The sequence below is a fragment of the Spermophilus citellus genome (genome assembly GCF_964194105.1).
Source record: "Spermophilus citellus genome assembly, chromosome: 2".
NCBI lineage: Eukaryota > Metazoa > Chordata > Mammalia > Rodentia > Sciuridae > Spermophilus > Spermophilus citellus.
In genome coordinates, this window is record NC_138183.1 from 253,195,648 (window position 1) to 253,218,028 (window position 22,381).

Consider the following 22,381-nt stretch of genomic DNA (forward strand, 5'->3'; position numbering starts at 1 on the left):
CTAACAACTCCATTGTTGAGTAGCTTGGAAACAGGGCTGCCGGGTGCGGTGGCACATGCTGTGACTCCAGAGGCTCCGGAGCCTCGGGCAGGAGGATCCCTAGTTCCAGGCCAGCCTGGGCAACTTAGCAAGACCATCTCGAAATAAAAACCTATGTGGGTGGGGTGGTGCGGCCCCGATGTTTCACCCAGCGCCACGGCACAGCAGACTGAGAGCCCAGACCCGGGCTGCTTCAGTCCGCACTCCTCATGGCACGGCTTTATGGATACTCATTTTCTCTCCACGTTTTTTTTTTTTTTTTTTTGGAAATTCTAAAGGTACACGTATTTCAATGATACTTTATTTCTGTCAGATATTTTGTGCAGGGCACTATGGGCTGGAAACTGAACCAGAAATTTGTTTACTATAGTTTTTTTTTTTTTTTTTTGCAGTACTGTGGATTGAACCCAGAGGCACTTAACCACTGAGCCACATCCCCGCCCTTTAGAGTTTTTGAGACAGGGTCTCGCTGAGTAGCCTAGGGCCTTGCTAAGTTGCCCAAGCTAGCCTTGAATCTGCGATCCTCCTGCCTTAGCCTCTGGGATGGCAGGCATGGCCACCCTCATGGCTTATTTACTCTGTGTGAGGATTGTGGCATGTCCTGATCATGGCTGTAGTCCAGGGAAAGGGGATTTGGTGTGGGGTAGTGGAATGTGCAGGGGACTTCAGATTTGGTGGTGGGTTCATTGCCCGTGACCCCCCTGGACTGTTCACAAATCATTTTGTTCTCATGAGTGCACCAGTACCCCTGGCCAGCAGGCTCAGTGTGCTTGTGTGTCAGTCGGGGGCTTTGCCACAGGCATGGGCAGTACTTGGCACAGGTGGGCACAGCGGGCACAGAGCATAAGAAGCTTGTTAGTTTTCCAATCTAGAGTAGAGATACCACTCTGGAATTCGTTAGCATTTCTTTCTTTCTTTTTTTTGTCATTTAACTAAAAGGGGTGAGATGATGGAAATCGGCGCGTCTCCAAAAACCTTTCTTTCTTGCCTGTTATCCCAGACGGTGGGTCGGGGACCTTTTCCATGGGGGCCATGCCTTGCCTCTGCTGTGGCAGCCACCAGCAGCATGTAACTGAATAGCCGTGGCCCGTTCTGGAAGTCCTCCGTAGACAGCCGAGTCCAGCGTGCTACCCGTGTGCGCCCTGTGAGGAGGTTAGCAGGCGGGTGGCAGGGCCGGGCCTGACAGCTGCTGCCCCGCAGGCCCCCTGGTGCTCTTCAATGCCACCCTGGACCCCTCCCAGAAGGAAGCCGTCTTGTTTGCGCTGTCCCAGAAAGAGCTCGCCATCATCCACGGGCCGCCGGGCACTGGGAAAACCACGACCTTGGTCGAGATCATCCTGCAGGCTGTGAAGCAGGGCCTGAAGGTGGGGCACTGTCTGCGGGTCCCCGCCGTGCTCAGTGGGCACTTGGTGGGATCCCAGCCACAGTTCTGGTAGGGTTGGTCAGGAACCTCACTGGACCTTTAGGAGCGAGGGTTGGAGCTGGTGTCCTGGCCCTCACCTGTAATCCCAGAGACAGGAGGCTGAGGCAGGAGGATGGCAAGTCCAAGGCCACCGTGGGCAACTTAGTGAGACCCCGTCTCAAAGTAAAAGGGCTGAGGGGCTGGGGCTGGGGCTGGGGCTCAGCAGTAGAGCGCTGGCCTGGCATGCGTGAGACACTGGGTTTGATCCTCAGCACCATGTAAAATAAACAAATAAACAAAACAAAGATTAAAAAAAAAAAAGGGGGCTGAGGTCCAGTGTAGCTCAGGTAGAGTGACCCTGGGTTCAGTCCCCAAGATCACACACACACAGCGGGCTGGCAGGGCCCTTCTGATGTCTGACAGCCCCTCGGGTCAGGGGAGTGCCCAGGAGCCCCTGTGTGGACAGTGTGGCTCAGGCTCCTGGAGCCCTTCCCACTGCAGAAGCCACCCGTGGGTGTCCCTGCCCAAGCTCCTTGGCTCCAGCTGTGTTCAGGCCCATACTGGGGTGTGTGGCTGACCAGGCCCTTGACCCTGTGCCTGGTTAGTGGACAGGATGCATGCGCGATGCATGGATCGCGGGCTGTCCAGGGTGCACGTCCTCGCTCCCTTGTCTTTGCTGTGGTCCAGAAAGGGTCTTTCGTCTTCACATCCACTGAGTCATCCTGACCCGAGGACACAGGAGGTGTGTTAGACAGTCCCTCCTGGTACGTGGCAGCATGGTCCGGGCAAGAGCTGGTGTGGCAGTGGTCGGCATTGGTAGATCGGCCTGTGCTGGTGCCGCTTCCAACCCACGGCCTTCTGGGTGTCTTCTACCCTGCTTGCTGGGGACTGTTAGCAGCCCAGGTTGTAGGCAAGGAAACCCAGACAGGGTCACCTGCCCGTCACGCCAGTGAGAAGCAAAGCCAGCACTGACTGGCAGAGTTGCTACCTTATGCTGTTTGCAGTGCCGGGGACAGAACCTAGGGCCTTGCACATACAGGGCAAGTGACTCAACACCAGCCACATCCCCAGCCCTTTTTAAATTTTGACAGTCTTGCTCAGTTGCCGAGGCTGTCCTCAAAGTTGCAATCCTCTTGCCTCTGCCTCCTGAGTAGCTGGGATCACAGGTGTGCACCACTGTGCCTACCTGAGCTGCTGCTTTTCAGAGCTGCAAGGGTTGTTGCCACTTAGTTAAATCAGTGTCCAAGGTTTCCTCCCTGTGGATGGGTGTCTACGCAGCTGTTTAAAAACTGGCAAGAAAAGGTACTTACTGAACAAGTAGCGGCTTTGGTGGCTTATAATTGAGTGTCTCTCTTTGTGCATGCAACACTGAGGATTGAATCCAGGGTCATTCTGCCACTGAGCCACATCGGCAGCCCTTTTAATTAATTCTTTATATTGAGATAGGGTCTCACTGAATTGCTGAGGCCGTCCTCAGACATGATCCTGCTGCCTCAGCCTTCGGTGTAGCTGGGGTCGTAAGTGTGCACCACCACACCTGGCAGGCTCCTTGTGCTCATCGAGCAGCGAGGCTGGGTGTGCCCTGAACATCCGTGGGGATTGGGGGACGGGTGGGGGCTGTGGGTCTCCCTCTGCTGGCCGTCTTGTGTTCCTGCAGTGGAGTGGAAATTCCACTGCACCCTGTGTTGGTCAGATGTAAAAATGACTTGGTGGGATTTGGTGGCTGGTCTTCCAGTGCACACTTGAATCTTAGGGCCTTCTTCTGCAGTTGCAAGTCACGTGACGTTTTGGTGCTTTGAAGACTGACAGGTTTCGGGGGCCTGGGTCCGGGCGGCAGACGTGCTGGGTGCGGTGCTGAGGGCTCCGTCCTCCGTGGCCCAAGGGCTGCAGGTTGGCTGTCGCACGCTCTGCTCCTTCCTCTGTGGCCGAAGCCTTCCTGTCTTGTAGCACAGACTCAGAAAAGGTCGCCCAGCCCTGATTCCACTGCGTCGCCCAGGTTCTGTGCTGTGCCCCCTCGAACATCGCGGTGGACAATCTGGTGGAGCGTCTGGCCCACTGGAAGCAGCGGATCCTGCGCCTGGGGCACCCTGCCCGCCTGCTGGAGTCCATTCAGCAGCACTCTCTGGACGCGGTGTTGGCGCGGAGCGACAGCACCCAGATCGTCGCAGACATCAGGAAGGACATCGACCGGATCCTGGTGCGTCCTGGCGTCCCCGTGTGGCTTGGCCTGCAGTCTGTTCCTCCTGGTCTCTCGCCTCCATCCGCCATTGAATCATTAAAAAGTGGGCTGCCCTCTCCCTCCATGCTCGTCTTTGACAGCGAGCTGCACTCGGCATTTACGGGGTGCCCTGCTCCAGGCGTTGCCGGGGGCGAGGAACCCATCAGGAAGCAGCGTTTCCTGGATGCCCCCCTTGCTCCCGTTGCCTGGCAGAGAGTGTTGGCACCAGCGGGAAGCAGCCGAGGAGAAAGAGGAAGCAGTGAGCCTCCTGAGTCCTCGTCCACACCACCTTCTCTGGTGGCCGGTGCCAGGAGCAGGGGGCACGCGGGGTGCAGGTCCCCTTGGGGTGGCAGGGTCCCAGGCCTCTGCCTTCTGGTCTAGTTTCCGCCCTGGCCGCGTTTGCTGCCCCCAGCAGCCGTCTCCTCAGCGCCCTCTGTGCCCAGCAGTGATGGCCGCAGGGAGGGGCTCGGAGGCTGTCCGTCCTGCCCCACAGCCCAGGCGAGGCTGCCCTGGTGCAGATGGACAGCTCTGGCTGCTGGTGGACGGAGGCTGGATAAGGTGGTGTGGGACGTGCTTGATGGTTCTCGCTCTGTCTGGTGTGGACGATGTCGTGTCCTTGTACCTGCTGAAGCCAGCGCTTCGGGCCTTGCTGCTTAGTGAATCAGGCGGTGGGGTACCTCCTCCCGCTGCGGATTCCAGATAAGCAAAGCAGCCGAACGTGGGTGTGGTTGGGTGATTATGGGCTGAAACATGTTGATCTTGATCTCTTGAAAAACGTGGGTGATACGCCGGCAGCAACAGCTGGTCCCTGCAGGCGGCCGTCCTGTCCCCACCGCGTCTCCCCAGGACATGGGCGTCCCTCTCCTCCCTGTGGAGTGGAGTGTGAGGCCGAGTGTCGTGGCCTCTTGAGGAGCTCGCTGTGCTGGAGCAGGTGGTGACGGCGCTCGGAGCGCAGGGAGTGCGAAGCAGGCAAGTCATGGCGCTCTTTGCTTCCATTTGCAGGTAAAAAACAGAAAGACCCAGGACAAGAGAGAGAGGGGTAATTTTTGGAATGAAATCAAGCTGCTAAGGAAGGAGCTGAAGCAGCGGGAAGAGGCCGCCATGGTGGAGAGCCTCACGCAGGCCAGTGTGGTCCTGGCCACCAACACAGGTGCGGCCCCGGCCTGAACGGGGCAGGCGGGCGGGGCTAAATGTGCCCACGTGGCGCTGAGTGTGTGGCACTGCGTGTGCTGAGTGTGCCCACGTGGCACTGGGTGTGTGGTGCTGCGTGTGCTGATGTGCCCACGTGGCACTGGGTGTGTGGCGCTGCGTGTGCTGATGTGCCCACGTGGCACTGGGTGTGTGGTGCTGCGTGTGCTGAGTGTGCCCACGTGGCACTGGGTGTGTGGCGCTGCGTGTGCTGATGTGCCCACGTGGCACTGAGTGTGTGGCGCTGCGTGTGCTGAGTGCCTATGTGGCATTGCAGCGCCCCCTGCCTGAGGGCTGGTGGCCTCTGGCCCTGGGGCTCTTTGGAGGGTGCGACTTCTCTGTTCCTTGAAGACCCTCTGCAGGACGCGGTGACAGTGACCTGCAGGCCATGGTTTTCGTGCCCTTGCCCCCGCCCGCTAGCCAGCTCCGGTTCCCCATTTCCCTTTCCCTTCTGTGGGTTGCGCCCCGACCTTCCCTGTTTGTTCCTTTCTGGTGACTTGGGCTCAGTTGGCTCTTCTCCTCGAGCGTCTTAGGTGGGAGTGGCTCGTTGGTTTGAGGCCTTTCTTCTTTCCTGATATAAGTGCTTAGCTACTGTCTTTGTGGCTCCCCACAAGTTCTGAAATTTTGTGTTTTCATTTCCATTCCTTTCCAAATGCTGATTTGGTTTTTGATTTCTTTTTTTCCCTCCTGAACTCTTGGTTTCTTTTTTGCCACGTGGTTTTTAAACAGTGGAGTTTTCCAGGTGTCTTTGCAGTCTCTTAGTTCGTGGGGGCCGCTGGTGTTCCTGGCAGGCACGCGTTGGGTTTTCTCTTCTGTCCTGTTCGGTCCTTTCTGCCCCCGCGGTGTTCAGAGCACTTGCATCTGGTACAGGAGCTGAAGCCTCTTGTTCCGCTCTCTGTTTTCTATGTGTCCCATTTGGCCCTTAGTCCTTTCCCTCCTCTCTGGTTGCTTTTGAGTCGAGGGGCAGTTCCCAGTCTCTGCTCCTGTCTTGGAGGGCGTGCGGGCTGGGGCTCCGTGTTGCCGGGGCTGCGGGCCGCAGTGCTGCTCCAACCCCGGGGCTTCCCCCTGTCGCCACGGAGCTTGAGACCTTTGTGGTGGGGACTGACAGCGCTCCTCCTGGTGCGAGTGCTCTTCCTGTCTGTCACGTGGGTGTCACAGACCTGTGATACTGGGTACTGCTCTAGGGGTGTTTCCTTTAAAGAGATTCAGACAATAAGAACCTTATCTTCTACATTTCCCCACACGGTTACCCCTGGGGCTCTGCCTTCCTCTGGGTTAGACCCAGATTTCTCGTGCTCTCCTTCCCTTTTGTTTCTTAGTAGTGTGTGTCTACGTTCAATGGACTCTGAGGTTTTTTTGGGGGGGTACTGGGGATTGAACTTGGGGCACTTAACCACTGAGCCACATCCCCAGCCCTGTTTTATTTTTATTTAGAGACAGGGGCTCACTGAGTTGCTTAGCACCTTGCCATTGCTGAGGCTGGCTTTGAGCTCTGATCTTCCTGCCTCAGCCTCCCACTATGCTGGGGTGACAGGTGTGGGCCTCTGCGCCTGCTACTCTTTGGACTTCGCTGTGTCTGGCAGTACCTTGATCTGGCCTGCTTTTTGAGTGAGATCCTTTGCTAGGTGTGAATTCTAGCTTGACACATTTTCTCCCGGTGTTCTAAAGCTGTGCACCGTCATCTGCATGGGGGATTCTGAAGACAAATCCTGCATCCTCCTCTTCTTTGCTCCTTTGTACATAATGTCATTTTTTGTCTACTTTAAAGATTTTTGTCCTCGTCCCTGGTTTCAAGTGAGGTGATTTTGATGTGCTTCAGTGCATCTTCTTCGTGTATCTGGCCATCTGTCGTCAGTCCCCTTATTCTGGCCCTGTCTCCCGTGTGTTTGGGAGATTCTAGTTTCCTTGCTTGAGACCTCTCTGTAGCTCACTGATTCTTTTTTTTTTTTTTTTTTTCGTATTTTAGTGTTCTTTCTTTTGTGTTTTATTATTCATTCATTCATTTTTTGCTACTGGGGATTGAACCCAGGGCTGCTCTACCACATCTCAGCCCTTTCAACTTTTTGAGATAAGGTCTCATTAAGCTCCTGAGAACAGCCTTGAATCTGTGATCCTCCTTTCTTGGCCTCCTGGGATTGTGGGTGGGTGCCAGGTTCTCATTTTGGGTAGCTTCTTTTGCTATAGGTGTTTTTGTTGCTGTTTTAAAGTTGTGATGAGAACTCCTGCCATGAGCTCTGTCTTCATACGTAGCTGTCAGCACAGTGTTGTGCAGGAGATTTCTAGGGCTCACTTGTTTTGGTGCTGAGGATGGCTGAGGGAGGCAGCCTCGAGTCACCCACCTCCTTTGTCCAGGGTCTTGAAGTGTTATTTCAGGTTTTCTTTTTTTGTGTGTGACTGTGTGTGTGTGTGTGTGAGAGAGAGAGAGAGAGAGAGAGAGAGAGAAGAGAGAGCATGCGTGCGCCCTTCCCGTTACTCCACCTGGGTATGAGCCTTGGTCCTCTGTTGCTCCCTGGAGTAGCTGTGGGACAGTGCCTGGCACCTCGTGGTGGTGTGGAGGATGCGGTCAGCCTGCCATTTGGGGGTTCAGGCACGGCTGTGTGTCTGAAGTCTTTATTGTTGCTGACAACATCACCACAAATGTAGCAACTTAGAGCAGCCCCCAGTGGGCCCCGTGTTCAGGCACAGCTTGGTCAGCCCCACTCAGGGTCTGCAGGCTGCACGCCGTCCGAGGCTTGCCTAGGAAGGTCTGCTTCTGAGCTCAGGTGCTTGTTGGCGACCTTCAGTTCCTTGTGGGCTGTGGAACTGAGTTTCTTGCTGATTGTTGGCTGGACACTGCTCTTGGGGTTTAGATATGAGGTGACCCCCAGATCTTCTGTGTTATTGCAAGAATATTTGGGGATGAAATGATCAGATCATGAGAGCTGTGACCTAATCAGGCCATCCTGGTTTGAATGGACTGACCGGCGACTATAGGCAGGTGGGCCAGAGGAGGTGGTCAGTGGAGATGTGCCCAGGAGTTTCCTCTTTCCTGTGGCCCCTTCCCTTGCTCGCCCTCTGCTTCCTGGCCACCGTGATGGGGCAGCACTTCACCACCTTGCTCTTCCACATGATGTCTGCTCACCGTGGGCCCAGAGCATTTGAGTTGGTCATTGGACTAACCCTCTGAATCTGTGAGCCAAAATAAACTTTTCCTCCTCTGCGTTGTTTTTGTTGGGCATTTTGATTACAGTGATAAAGACCTGACTAGTAGACTTCACTACATGGCGTAAGGACACAGTCTCCTAGCAGGAAGGCTCGAACCTTGTCTGGCGTTGAGGACGGGGTAGCTCATCACTGTTGCCGTGTTCTGTTGGCTATCAGCAAGTGCCAGGTCCACTGTACCCAAGGGGAAGGGTCGTGCAAGGTGTGACGGTAGGAACCAGGGTCCTGGGCTGCCTGGGAGTCTCTTGGTCACGTCTGTCAGGTGATGGGCGCTCTGAGGAGCAGAGGCCAGGCTCTCGCAGGCGTTGTGATCATTGTTTTACCCAGAGGTCTTTTCAGATCAGGTTGCAGGAAAGTAAGTTATTACTTTAACTTATGAAAGTAAGTTCACACTGACTCACACTCACTTTACACTATCTCTGTGGTCGCCCCGTTGGTGCTCTTCTTTACGTGTGTTTGCGCTACCGTCCAGCGTTCTTTCATTTCAACTTGATGGACTCTAGTGTTTCTAGAAGGGTGGGACCACTAGTCACGGGTCATTTCAGCTCTTGTTGGTTGGGCCATGTCTTATTTTCTCCATCCGTGTTTGGAGGTGGTTTGGCTGGTGGACAGGCTCCTTTCCCCACTTGGTCACGTCGCTTGTCCTGCTGCCTCCGAGACCCCGACTGCTAACATTACTGAGGACGCCTGTGAGGGACGGGTGCCTCTTTCCTCTTTCAAGAGTCTTGGTCTTTGTTTTTCTGACGGCTTGGTTATGATGTGGACAGTTTGGTCGAGGTGTGGATGTCTTTGAGAAAACTGTATGGAATTTGTGGAGCCCCTTGGATGTGTGGATTCATGTTTTTATAAATTTTGGAGAATTTTCAGCCATTATTTTTTTTCAAATATTTTTTCGGCACCTTTCTCCGGTGTTATGCGTATGTGGCTCTGTCACTTGCCTGAGCCCCTTTGTGCTCCTCAGGCTGAGTGGCCTCGCCTCCTGTCCTGCGCGGTCGCTGCTGAGGCCTTGGGGAACTGCGCGTGCGCGTTTCGGCTGGCGGGTCTACTTGGTTCTTCTCTTTTTCAATCATTTTTGTCTCTTCGCTTTTACTCTGTTTAGTAAAATAGAGCCTCATACTTCTTTGTATTTGGTTCCTTTTTTCCTTGAACGTATTTAAAAGAGCTGGTGTTCAGAGTTCTCGTTTAGTAAGACCCCCGCCCCGCCCCGGCTGGCCTCTGGCTGCCTTTCCCCACGTCTGGCCCTCTTCTTGACCCTCTCGTCTGGCGCGTTCTTGTTGGAAACAGTGTTGGAGGCACAGCAATGAGGCAGCCCTGACATTGGGGTTGGGGGAGTCACTTCTGAACTACCTACAGCCTGCGTTTGTGGTCCTTTGTGGCCACTAAAGTCTCTTGGTGGCCAGCTAGTGATCAGATTCCTCCGGCCTCCTGGAACAGCCTCCCCGTCTGTGCCGAGGGCTCCTCTCTGACTGAACCAGGCTGGGTGCGGCTCCTAGTCTTCCTTCCTGCTGTGCTGAACCTCAAGGGGAACCCGGGGCAGAGCCTGGGTCTCCAGGTCATGGCTGGGCATGGGCCCAGCTCTTTGGCCATTGCAGGCCATTGTTTTCTCCTGCTGGGGTCCCCTGCCTCAGGACATTCATCCACTGTCTGCTCGTGGGATGACACAGCGGGAGAAGCCGTTGGTCTGGGGGGCTGGATCGGATCAGGGTGTTCTTGGAGTGGGGTCTGCTGGGCAGGCTGGATGGCCAGCCTCTGGGAAGGGGATTTGCAGGAGTGGCTGCCAGGCTGCTGGTCTCAAGGGTCAGGGCGTGGAGAGGGTGGTTAACTGCACAGGGCCACCTGGCTGAGACGCGGCCATTTTCCTTGAATGAACGTTTGCTCCCTGGATTGCGAGAGGATGGGTGGGTCTCCAGGGGTCTGGCAGAGCCGGTCCTGACCATCCTCCAGCACTCTTTCTGCAGAGTGGAGTAGAGTCCACAGAGGCCGTGGCTCTGCCATTTGCACAGACACCTCTGGCTTTACGCTTGCTAGAGGTCAGACAGGCCACTGGTGGCCGTGTGGCCTTTCAGGCCTCTCCTGGCTGGGAGGGGAGCTGGGATGGGGTCCTGGAGCTGTGTCCATCAAGGTGTCTGGTTTTAGGCGGGCATTGGGCCCAGTGGTCAGCACTTGCCTAGCATGTTTGAGGCCCTGGGTTCCATCCCCAGCACCAGAGAGAGAGAGGGAGAGAGAGAGGGAGGAAGGAAGAAAGAAGGGAGGGAGGGAAAAGGAAAGAAAGAATGAACGAGTTCTGGTTCCTCTTGGCACTGTGAGTCACAGCCGTGATTTGCACACATCCTTAGTGGTCCCAAGGCCAGCGGAGCTCTGTCCTGTGCGGTCGGGTGTCCCGCCCATCTCTGGAAGGTCCGGCAGGAAGTTTCTTGGTGTTAAGCTCACCCACGTGTCTTTAGCGTGGTGCACTCAGGCTGGGAGGAGCAGGGCCAGCATGGACCACCACCTCCTGCTGGGACTTTCCACACTTGTCACCCTGTTCTGGTAACAGTTGGATGAGGCCTGGGTGTGGCTTGGGGAAGGGGCCTGCTGCCGAGTGCCAGGGCTGCCGTGGGGCCTCCTGCTCACAGCCTGGACCCTTCCCACCGTGCTGCTCCTGGCCCCTGGAAGGAGCAGCTGTGCAGCGGCCTCGTGTTGAGGCGCCGGTCACGAGTTCCTCTGTGTGGCTAAGGAAAAAGGCCTCCTGTCAGACGCTGCAGCCAGGGCCTGCGGAGACGGGGGCATTCTGTGGCTTGAGACGGTCCAGGGCGGGTAGTGTCAGCGACCGGAGGCTGGAATGGCCGGTGCTCAGAGCTCACACTTGTTGCTGTATCAGTACCAGGTGGATGGGACGAGGATCCCGAGTCCCCCTGGCTGGTGTTCCCGGGGCCAGCCTGCTGCACACAGTGCTGTGCAAGGCTGGCCGGTGAGGTGCTGCTGGGCATCTGTTGCGGCTGTGGCTAGACCAGATCAGCCGCCACCACACTCTGTAGACCGAAGGTCTTTGTCCCAACCAGGAGCTTCTGCCGACGGCCCCCTGAAGCTGCTGCCCGAGAGCTACTTTGACGTGGTGGTCATTGACGAGTGTGCCCAGGCCCTCGAGGCCAGCTGCTGGATCCCCCTGCTGAAGGCTAGAAAGTGCATCCTGGCCGGAGATCACAAGCAGCTGCCGCCCACTATAGTCTCTCACAAGTAAGGCTGCTCCCCGGGGCCCCTTCCAGGTCCAGCAGGACATCTGTGCAGGGTCACACCTCCTCTCCCCACGTCCCGTGCTATGCCTTCGCTGGCTTCTACAGCTGACCCGCTGGACTGTGCTCCTTGGCAGGGAAGGGGTGCCCCAGCCTGATGGCCTCGGGATGATGCTCAGGGCCTGCCTGTCCCTGGTGCTCATCGAGTGTGGCCTGGTGGGGTAGCAGGCCACTTGGTAGGTGCCCTGGACAGAGAATGCAGAGGCCCTGGGGACCCTGCCTCTCCCTGTGGAGGGGTGCAGGTGCCGGGACCCCACACAGGCCCTGCTGGTGAAGGAGGTGCCGTCTGTCTACCCTCCTCGTCCCCTCCTCACCCTGGCCTCTGTGGGCCTCCCTGCCCACTCCTCCTAGACTATGGTCCCCAGGGTGTCGGGCAGCCCCAACCGCAGCTACCCATCAGAATGCTGCACAGGGCCTCTGTGGCTCGCTGGGTCTCCCTAGAGTCGGCCGTGGAGGCGGCCCTGAGTGGCCGGCTCCAGGAGGCAGGCCATGTCCAGTGAGGCCGCCCAGGAGCGAGTCCCCCAGAGTGTCGAGGTCCCCCATCTGCGGGCTGGTCTGGGCTGCTGTCTGGACCTGGTGCTTCTCTGGTGCAGTCACGACCAGCCTGGAGCTGGAGGCCAGACGCTGTGCAAGGAGGGGTCGGACCTCTGGGGCCTGCTGATGGGCTGGGACCTCTGGCCAGGAGCCTCAGAGAAATGGGGACTGACTGATGTCGTCCCCTCCAGGCGCGTCACGGTGGGATGGGGGCGCAGGGGAATGCGGAATTGGGAGTCGGTGAAGCTGGGTGAGGAGGCTCATTGTTCTGCAGGGGTCTCCAGGCGTCCTGAGAGGGGCTCTGTCCTCCAGGAAGCTTTCAGATGGACAGGCTGGAACTGCCTCCGTGGGAGTGGGTCCCTGTGTGTCCCCAGAGAGAAAAGGAGACCTGGGGGGCTCTGGTGGGGCCCTGCGGCGTTTGCAGGGCCAGAGTTCACCTAGGCTCACTTCCTGGTGACAGTCCCTTGGGGAGCAGTGGTTAAGGACGCAGAGGCCCTCTGCATTCCCAGAGGGCGGCTCTCAAGTCACCCCCAGGGACTGGGCACTTGCCCAGTGGTTCTGCCAGTCGACTTGGGGACAGATTCTGTGCCAGGGGGCCCGAGGATAGGCTCGGAGCCGGGTGGCCAGGTGGGTTCTGGCTCTCGGCCAGCTGGCTGGGCAGGCTCGGGCCTTGGCTTCTCCTGTCTCCCTCTCCTTTGTGTGATGTGGGGATCGGAAGGTCCAGTGAGGATGAGGGGTTGGCTCACAGGCGGTGCCCTGTGGGGTCGGCTGCTGGCGCACCTAGATGTTGGGGTGCGTCTGCACTGGTTTCCTGTTGTTGCTGTGACAGCTGGGCACACCTTGGTGGTGACTGCTGGCCTAGGTTTGTGGTCTCCCATTCTGGAGGTCCAGTGTCCCGGGTAGCCTCCCTGGCTCACACTGGAGTGTGGCAAGGCTCTCTCCCCTGGGGGCCGCAGTGTGGCCCCCGGTCTTCAGTGTGGCATCTTCCGGCCCCTGTCACATGGCACCTATGACTCTGGCCCTCCTGCCTCTCTGCAGCCTGGCCCTGTGGCTCTTGCCCGGTGACCCAGGGTCCTTCCCTGTCCATAGAGCTCCTCTGGTCCTGTGAGGGGCGTGTTCTGGGGACATCCTGGGGTCTGACTGCCGACCCCCAGGTCCCCCTGGGTAGGAGTCACAGGATGATGGGTGGCTCACATGGCTTCACGGTGGCTTGGGCCCTGCTTCCCTCCTCCCCTCGTGCAGGGCCGCGCAGGCTGGGCTGTCCCGCAGCCTGATGGAGCGCCTGGCCGAGGAGCAGGGGGCGAGCGCGGTGCGGATGCTGACCGTGCAGTACCGCATGCACCAGGCCATCATGCGCTGGGCCTCCGAGGTCATGTATGGCGGGCAGCTCGACGCCCACCCCTCCGTGGCCGGCCACCTCCTGAGGTGAGTGTCCCCCCTCAAGCTCCCCCCACTGGAACGTGTCCTGGGGATTGTAGCTCAGGTCAGCCAGGGACTGATTTTCTAGACGGGACTGTGGCCTTGCCCAGGAGCTGGACCGCGTCTGCCCAGCCTCATGCTCTTGGCACCCAGCACAGGCTCCAGGGGTCAGCCCCTGTTTTTCCCGGTGGGAAGGGCCAGTGCTGTGGTGTGGGAGTCCAGCACAGCTCTCGTCCCCTGTGTGCTAGGGACCTCCCAGGCGTGGTGGCCACGGAGGAGACGGGCATCCCTCTGCTGCTTGTGGACACTGCCGGCTGTGGGCTGCTGGAGCTGGAGGATGATGACGAGCAGTCGAGGGGGAACCCAGGTAAGCCTGCTGTCTGGGCCAGCTGGTCACTCAGACGGCCTAGCGCCTGGAGGTGCTGATGGGCAACCGCAGGCTCCCGTGGGCTGCAGGGGTTTGGAGTGGTCATGCCTGGGGGGCAGCATGGTTGCTCTTCCCAAGGGCAGGCGGATGGCTCCTCGTCCATGGGCGGCCACGTCTTCCCGTCTCGCCCTGAAGGTGAGTCCCAGGCAGCCCTTGCTCCTCGAGGTGCTGATGGGCTGCCGTCACCGTGGCGTGAAGGGCGGGTTAGCCGGAGTCCTGCACTCTGGTTGCTAGGCCTGGAGGCCTGTGGCCAGAGCCGGCCCCCAGGATGCGCCCTGTGGACAGCTGGCAGGGGAGTGCGTCACACAGGCCCAGTGCCCAGGCTCGTCCCCCCTCTGTGAGCCGCTCTCCTCCCTCCAGGTGAAGTCCGCCTCGTCACCCTCCACGTGCAGGCTCTGGTGGATGCTGGCGTCCAGGCAGGGGACATTGCTGTCATCACGCCTTACAACCTCCAGGTGTGAGGGCCCTGTTCTCCCTCTGTCCCTAGGGACTCAGCCAACTCACAGGCCCAAAGAGAAGGGTGACGTAGTGGCCTGTGAGTTGGCTAGTCCTGGCCTCGCGTGACTAGAGGCCAGGCAGAGGACTTCAGCAAGAGCTGCCTGTCTGTGTCACCTCACTCTGCCCTCCCCACATATCACTCCTCCAGAGTCCCCAGAGTGGGTCTGGCTCTCAGGTGGCCTCCAGGTGGCCAGCAGCCTCCATGGATGCTGCCCTCCACAGTGGCCCTGGCTGGACAGCTGTCCCTCTGCCGCCTCTCCAGCCGCGGCCGAGTCTCTGGCCAGGTTGTGCCCGCCCTGTAGAAGCTTCTGGCCATGTGGGGCAGTGCCCAGGAAGCAGGTGCCACCTTCCCTCTCCCAGTGTCCACACCGCTGAGGCTGGTGGCTGTTATGAGCCAGGAAAAATGACAGCATCCAGTGGCAGGGCATCTGCCAGCAGATGGCTCCCGTCTATTCACGCCATGCCTGGGCAGGGGAGGCGGGCACCTCCTCCTGGGCTTCTGCGGGGCTCCCTGGGGGGGTAGTTCTGCAGCAGGAGCCCTGGCTGAGCGGGGGCTGGGTCCCGAGGCCGCTGGGCTTGGGGCGCTGAGGCCGCGGCCTGCTTGGTTGCAGGTGGACCTGCTCAGGCAGAGCCTCGCGCCAAGGCACCCGGAGCTGGAGATCAGGTCTGTGGATGGCTTCCAGGGCCGCGAGAAGGAGGCCGTGGTCCTGTCCCTCGTCAGGTCCAATAGGAAAGGTGCGAGGCCTCACCAGAGTCCTGTGGGGACAGTGCAGAAGGAGTTGGGTCCCAGGGCGTGGCCGGGCAGCCTCTGCCCTCAGGAAGCTCAGGAGGACCAAACCACCAGCGAGGAAGGGGCCGGGGGCAGAGGCCTGGCTAGGGGACTTCTGAGCGGAGCTCTCCACAAAGAGCCCTGTCAGCCTGGAGAATGGGGCGTGTGTCACAGGCAGAGGGAGCCCAGCGTGGGGTCAGGGAGCCGGTAGAGGGTAGGTGGCTGGGCTGGCAGTCACAGTGGCCTGCTAGTCACCGCCTCAAGGCAGATTTCTGTGGCTGGGTTTGTTGGTGGCGGCGCAGTGTTGGCCAGCGGCTGGGTGAAGCGTCCTCACCAGAGGGGTGGGAGCAGATATGGAGGTGGCCTGGGGATGCGGTGGCTGGCTAGGCCTGGAGGAGGGGTGCCTGTGAGAGAGCGTGGCCGGTGAGCAGTGTGGCCGTCCCCAGCCCAGCTGAGGGCAGGCGAAGGGCAGGGTGCCCGTGGCACTGCGACTGGACCATGGGAGTGGCCTTCCATCCTCCCTCAGAGCTGGCCCTTCGCAGGTGAAGTGGGCTTCCTGGCCGAGGACCGGCGGATCAACGTGGCCGTCACCCGCGCACGGCGCCACGTGGCTGTGGTCTGCGATTCCCGGACCGTCCACAACCACGCCTTTCTGAAGACCTTGGTGGACTATTTCACAGAGCACGGGGAGGTGCGCACGGCCTTCGAGTACCTCGACGACATCGTCCCCGAAAACTATTCCCACGAGGGTTCCCACAGCCAGGCTGCGAAGCCCCCAGGCCCCGCCTCAGCCAGGCCACCTGGACGCCCACCAGGTGGGCGGCAAGAGGGAGGCCCACAAGCTGCCAGCCGCAGGAGGCGGGGCCCGAAGCCTGGGGGCCCTGAAGCCTGTCCCCAGCCCCACCTCAACGGTGAGGACCCGGGGGCAGCAGGAGGCGCAGGGGGCACGGAGCGCTTCAGGGCCACGATCATGGAGTTCCTGGGCAGCGAGGAGACGCAGCTGGAGTTTCCCGCCTCCCTGAGCTCTCACGACCGGCTGCGCGTCCACCAGATAGCCGAGGAGCTTGGGCTGCGGCACGAGAGCTCCGGGGAGGGCAGGGTGCGGCGAGTTACCCTGCGCAAGGCGGGGGCTGGCCGCAGAGCCCCCCAGCCCGCCTCCCAAACAGAGCAGCCCCCCAGGCAGCCGCACAGCCAGGTTCAGCTAGATCTGAAGGCGCTGTCCCTGGAGAGTCCCCCCCTGGAGAAGAGTGGCCACGAGCAGCCAGCCAGGAAGGGGCCACCAGCCGGGAAGGGGCCACCAGCCGGGAGGGGATCACCAGCCAGGAAGGGGCCACCAGCCGTGGGCGTGGGGCTGCCGAAGGCTCCAGACAAGAGGAAGAAGAAGGGTGAGTGGTGTCCGCGGGGTGCAGTCGCCATGTCCCCACTCACCCCGACCCCCTGGGGGAGTTAGGGCTCTGGGCAGTTCTGCAGGTGATGCGTCTTTAGCCAGGTCTGGCTCCCCTGGGGCAGTGACTATCACAGGCACCTTCTTGTCCCTGAGCCTCGGCAGTGCCCAGTAGAGGGCGCCCCTGGGTTCACTGTGTACCCCAGCAGAGGCTGCCACGCTGCGGGCTGGGGCGTGGGGGCCAGGCCCACCCATAGCACACACCCTGGCGGAGTGTGCGCGGCCCCACTGAAGCCCCAGGATGGCCCTGCGCTCTGTCCGTCCTGCACTGTCCCCGCTTCCACTGGGTGACCGGCCCCTAGGTGGTCAGGCGTGCCTGGCTCAGCCTGGGTTTTGTGGGCACCTCGGGCCGCGTGTTACAGCCACATCCCTGTCAGCAGGGTGGTGACAGGTCTTCTCGTTGGCGGTCCTTCTGTTCCCAGAAGCAAGGCCGCACGTGCTCAGTGTATTGGTGTGGAGCGGCCTCCTGGGGCCGGAGCCGGAGGCCGTGGCATGTCCAGCTCATCTGGACCTGGCTTTGTGCTCCTGCCCCGCAGGCGACCTTCCAGCAAGGGCCCTCCCTGAGGACAGGCACTAGGCCCTGGGGCAGCATGGGCAGCTGCCTGCTGGGGGAGCGCCGTGTTGCCCACCCACGCTTCAACGGTCCGCTTTCCAGGACACTGGCCGCTCTCCCTCTGCAGCATGTCTTCAGCCCCCGCTTTGCCAGACGCAGAGGCGGCCGGAGCCAGGCCTGGGCCACCCCCGTGACAGAGGTGGCATTGGCCATCTGCACAGGCTGTGCCCTTGGCTTTGGGTGGCTCTGTGGTCCCTCAGGCTGTCCTCTGTGACCCACTGCACCCTGCCATGTCACCCCCACTGGGGCCTGAATGGGCTCTCCCAGCCCTGCCCTCCTGGTCTCCCGAGGACACCTGTGCCGCGGGACGTTGCAGGGAGGGGAGCCTGAGGTCAGCGGGGTCCCCAGGCCTCTCCAGGCCAGGTCGCTTCTGCTCCTTGGGACTGGCCAAGGTCAGCGCTGTCCCTCCCCTGATTGGGTGGCCACTGGGCCATGTGGGAGCACAGCAGAGCGAACCTGGACGCAGCCCTTTCTCGGGAGGTGGGTAAGGGGGGGCGTGCACAGGCAGCACTTGGGTTGTGCACAGCTGCCAGGGACCAGCCACTGGCAAGTGAACCTGGACGCAGCCCTTTCTCAGGAGGTGGGTAAGGGGGGCGTGCACAGGCAGCACCTGGGGTGTGCACAGCTGCCAGGGACCAGCCACTGGCAAGTGAACCTGGACGCAGCCCTTTCTCAGGAGGTGGGTAAGGGGGGGCGTGCACAGGCAGCACCTGGGGTGTGCACAGCTGCCAGGGACCAGCCACTGGCAAGTGAGGCTCTAGCTGAGGTCACGGTCTCCTGTGCTGCCCACCTCTGAGGCTGACCATCCTGACCCTGGGAGCCTGGTCACCGCAGGGCACCCACCTGCCAGTAGGGAACAATGTGGGGCACAGGGACAGGGAGGCCAGGCCCGCCTGGTTGCCCAGAGCCTGCGGGGCCAGCACTCAGTGTCCCCGAGTGTGGAGGTGTGTCAGGCTGTGCCCACGTGTAACTTGGCGTCTCTTTCTACTCATGAGCATCTTCCTTTAACCTCAGAGTGTTTCTTCCTGTTAGAGTGTCGAGAGTCTCGTGGTCTTGCCACCTGTGCCCCTGTGTGGTCACCCCGCTGCCCCTGGAGTTGGCCTGCATGCTGACCCGGGCTGCACTCCCTGGGGCAGGGTCTTCTGGTGAGGCCCTCTGAGGACTCCATCTGCGCTGGCCGCTGCTCCCAGCCCTGCTGTGGGTGTTCAGCAGGAGGAGGGCTCAGGCCACTGGTCAGCGAGGAGCGAGGGCCAGTGGAGTCGCGGGGCCCGTGGCCTGGACCCAGCGGGTTCTGCTGAGCACGGTCGGCGCCGTGCCAAACCTGGAGGCAGGAGCCCGTGCTCAGGGTGGGATGGGCGCAGCCACTCTGCCTGGGTGCCCAGCAGGCTGTTCTGCCTGTCTTTCCCACTTGCCTCAGTGACCCCTCTGTCCCCAGGACGTGCGGCCCCAGCGGCTCCTGCCGAGGAGGACTTTGATGCCCTGCTGTCGGCTGCCATGAAGGCCGATAGCACCTGTGCCTTCGCCAAGTGCTCGGCCAGCGTCGTGACCCTCGGCCAGCTCTGCCAGCTTTGTGGCCACCGCTACTGCCTCAGCCACCACCTGCCCGAGGTCTGTGGCCCTCTTGTGGGGGGCAGCTCTGGGGACCCACCCAGTGGAAATACCTGCTCCCCCAGCCCCCACTGTCCTGGGGGTGCTTTCTTTACAGCAGTCAGACCTGGACTCAGACTCAGGTGGACACCTGGGCCAGGTCAGAGGCCGTCCTGCTGAGTCATGGCCATGCTGGTGGGGACTTGGTTCCTCCATGGGACAGTCTGCTTCAGAGGAGGGGGACATGGGATGTGTGGTGGGGCCCACGGTGGCCCTGGTGACTTGCATTTGTTCCTTGAGCACGACTGGGTGAGGAAGCCCCGCCAGGTATGGGGGCTGTGGGCACCAGGCCAGGCAGGGGCCTCCGGAGGTGCTGGGCCTGGTGCTGGCTTGAGAACGAGAACAGCACAGGGGTCAGGGCCAGTGCCCAGCACTCTAGGAGCCACCGGAGGCAGTGGGCGGCCCCCACCAGTCGGGGTGCCGGGGTGCCGGGGTGGGCTGAGGCTGGGTAGAGGTGGGAGGTAGAGGCCAGGTCGGCCTGGAGAAGTTGGGCAGCAAGACTGCGGCCTGGAGAGGCTGGAGGCAGCAGGAAGTGGCCGTGGGGACCGTGTGGTCAAGCAGGGGTGCCATTTTCTGTCCACACACTTTGACGGGCCTGCTGCCAGCCCCAGGTGGCTTGTAGCCTCCAGAGTGAAGGCCAGACCTGCTGGGAGGAGGGAACCTGTCCAGGGCCTCACATGGGGCTCCCAAGGTCCCTAAGCCCTTGGGCAGCAGGTCTGCAGGCTCCTGTCCCACCCTGACTTTCATGTCCCTCTCAGGTTCACGGCTGTGGCGAGAAGGCTCGTGCCCATGCCCGGCAGAGAATCAGCCGCGAAGGCGTCCTCTATGCAGGCAGCGGGACCAAGGACAGGTCCCTGGATCCAGCCAAGAGGGCTCAGCTGCAGAGCAAGCTGGACAGGAAGCTGGGCGAGCTCAGCAGCCAGAGGACGAGCAGGAGGAAGGAGAGGGGCACGTGACCCGGAAGAGCCTGCGCGGGCCCACGCTGCGTCCCCAGGCTGGCTGTGACCTGGGGCAGGGCTGGGACAGCAGCATGTCCCTGATGAGTGGCTTGGACCTCGAGCTGTCAGCTGCAGAGCTGGGGAGGCTGCTGAGGTGGGTCCTGTCAGCCGCTGGCCAGGGCCTTCCTCCTGGCTCTGTTCCTTGTGCCTGCAGCGACCCTCGTCCCTTGGGGCCCCCGTCTGTCAGGAAGGCTCCTGGCCTGCTCCTGCCCTTCCTCTCGCTGGGCTTGGGGACTGGGTGAAATGGCTGTTCCTGGTTGACGGTCCCGGAGGAGCGTCCCAGACCACCTGCGTGGCCGACGCCTGCTCCAGGCCCGCTCTGAGCGCGCTCCGCTGTTCTCTGCCACGTACTCTATTTGCCAGAATCTCATTGATGCCAGAATCTCATTGATGTCATTAAGACCCGGGTTTTTGTTTCCAAGGTGTGTAAGTTATTTAAAGATGAAATAAAACCGTGTGCACCGGCCCGGCATGCCTGTTCTGTCTGAGAGGAGCCTCTTCTCTTTCTGGCTCCCATGTCCCTGTCCTGGGGTGGGAGGAGCCAACCGCACCTCAGGCGGGGGCTGCAGAGGGGCGGGGTGTGCAGCCTGCAGGTCAGGGCGCCCCTGGCTTGACTGGAGAGTTGAGCTCTGTCAAGCTGCTGCCTCCCTTCTCCGCCTCCGGGCCCACCTTTCCTCCGGGCCTCAGGAGGTCTCCAAGGGCCTGCAGGGGGCTGCTGTGCTGTCCCCAGGGCCCTCCCGCCAGGCCCCTGGCTGCAGCCACTCTGCTTCTGCCAGTGCAGGCCACCCTCTCCATCCTGCCCCACCCAGTGTCCCAGCCTGGCCTCCCCCCGGCCGGACGCTGTCCTGGCTTGCTCCCAGAGTAGCCCTGGGACTGAGTGGCCCACTGGGGAGTGAGCCCGGGTGCTCTGCCCCTCTCCGTGCTGCGGCCCTCTTCAGACTGCTCTGGGACAGGGTGGCCTCCCGGGGCCACAGGGGTGCACCACCATGTGCGGCACCTCCTTGTGCTTTGTAAGAGCCTCAGTGAGCGAAGACCCAGCGCTGGGACGTGCAGGTGGTGCTGAGCGTCACACACCGATGGCTTACGGTGCTGCTCGTGTCCCTGAAACAGGGTAAAGTGTTTGCAAAGGGTCCTTCGGAGGCCGGAGGTGTCCACGGTGAGGCTCAGTGCAGGGCTGTTGGGCACAGGGGTAGGAGGTGCCCTCCCTGCTTGCTGGGGTGCCGTGACCAGGAGCATTCTCCTGGGACCTCGCTAGGAAGGCGTTCGTGTGGGTGGCTCGGACAGTGCCCTGGTGGCAGGGAGGTAAGCCCCAGAAGAAGGAGCGCCTCCCAGATCTTGGGGACCAAGTTCAGCCCCTTGTGAGGGGTGGGCTGCTTGGTCTCCATGGGGGTGAGGGGTCCCTTGAGGACTCCTGTCCGTGAGGCACCTGCCTGTGTCCCCTGGTGGTGAGGGTGAGCGCAGTCGCAGCCCCAGCTTCAGGACCGGGTCCTTCCCAGGTCCCTGGTCTGTAAAACCGGGCGGCAGTGGGACCGTCCCACGGTGGTTCTGAAGATGGGGTTTTGTGCAGAGCCCTGGCCACCGTGCCCAGCGCCGTCGCCTTCGTCACCCTGCCAGGCTGCGGTGACATGCGGGGCTATGGCGAGCAGCCTGGCGTCCTGCTGTGGTGGGGTTGAGGGCGCCCTGGCCGGAGGCCCCCGTGGAAGGCCGGGCTGGCAGCGGCCCCGCTGTGTTTACCCTGGTTGTTCGGGGCGCTGCCCGGAGGCCCGGCCCGAGGGCTGCTGGGAGGTTCTGTCACAGCCTTGGCACCGAGGGGGACCTTCATTGGGAGCCAGGAGCGCGGCGGGAGCTGCGGCCTTATTTGGTCTGGAAACTTCTGAGAGTGGAGGAAAGGGGCAGCAGGGCAGCGGCCCTCTCCTGGCGGGCAGCCGTGTGGCCGGCTCCCAGCGTGGATGTGCTGTCCAGGCCTGCTTCCCTGCCTTGGCCGCCTGCCTCGTCCAGCAGCACGGGCCTCTCGGCGGAACCGCAGCCTGGCTCTCGGGGCTCCTGAGATTCCCTGGGAGTCCCTGGTCACGCAGCTCGTTGAGCCCGGTCCCCATCCCTCCTGAGGACAGTAAGGTGGAATCTGTCACGTGCGCCCATCAGCCCGTCCCCTGGGGGCTCCTGGGGCCTCGCTGGCCTTCGTCCTCGGCCTGGTGCTCGGGGCTGCGCCTGCAGTTCGGTCGTGGCTGGCGCAGGGTGCTTGTGTCGTGGTCGGGCGTTCTGCCGCGTGGGCAGGCCGCGGTCTGCTGCCCGTGGGGGACCCAGGCCACCGCGAGCATCCGCCTCCCCGTGCTGGTGTGAATGGGTCCCTTTCTGTTTCTCTTGGCTGGGCCCTAGATGGGGTGTCTCTGTGTCCAGGGTGACCGTCCAGGAAGCTGTGGGGCTCTCTGGAGTGGCCAAGCAGGGAGGCCGCTGGGCGGACGGGGGAGCCGGAGTCTGAACTGGCCTTTCCTTAAAGACGGACGGTGTCAGGCACCTCCCACGTGGCCCCGCGTCCTGCGTCTCCTCGGGTGACTTCCTCCCTGTGCCTCTGGTAAGGACACTTGTCACGGAGCGTCCCTTCCATCTTTCACCCCCCTTTTGGCAGCCATGTGAGTGGATACTTCACGGAAGAGGTCCGAACCAGGACCCCGCGTCACCTGGCGCCCGCTCCACCCCGTGCCTGCTCTGGGT

At 61.2% G+C, this 22,381-nt stretch overlaps 1 protein-coding gene across 1 annotated transcript in view; it reads left to right on the plus strand.

Annotated features, from left to right (window-relative positions):
* Window positions 1–20,152, plus strand: part of IGHMBP2 (immunoglobulin mu DNA binding protein 2) — a 26,810-nt gene extending 6,658 nt beyond the window's left edge. Inside the window, exons 5-15 of the mRNA XM_081280816.1 lie at window positions 1,240–1,403; window positions 3,438–3,638; window positions 4,662–4,809; window positions 11,090–11,264; window positions 13,097–13,279; window positions 13,522–13,640; window positions 14,061–14,155; window positions 14,810–14,933; window positions 15,510–16,352; window positions 18,460–18,632; window positions 19,430–20,152. Of these exons, the coding sequence (XP_081136942.1) occupies window positions 1,240–1,403; window positions 3,438–3,638; window positions 4,662–4,809; window positions 11,090–11,264; window positions 13,097–13,279; window positions 13,522–13,640; window positions 14,061–14,155; window positions 14,810–14,933; window positions 15,510–16,352; window positions 18,460–18,632; window positions 19,430–19,627 (2,423 nt within the window). The 3' untranslated portion in view covers window positions 19,628–20,152. The remainder of the gene's footprint in view (window positions 1–1,239; window positions 1,404–3,437; window positions 3,639–4,661; window positions 4,810–11,089; window positions 11,265–13,096; window positions 13,280–13,521; window positions 13,641–14,060; window positions 14,156–14,809; window positions 14,934–15,509; window positions 16,353–18,459; window positions 18,633–19,429) is intronic.
* The last annotated feature ends 2,229 nt before the right edge of the window (window positions 20,153–22,381 follow it).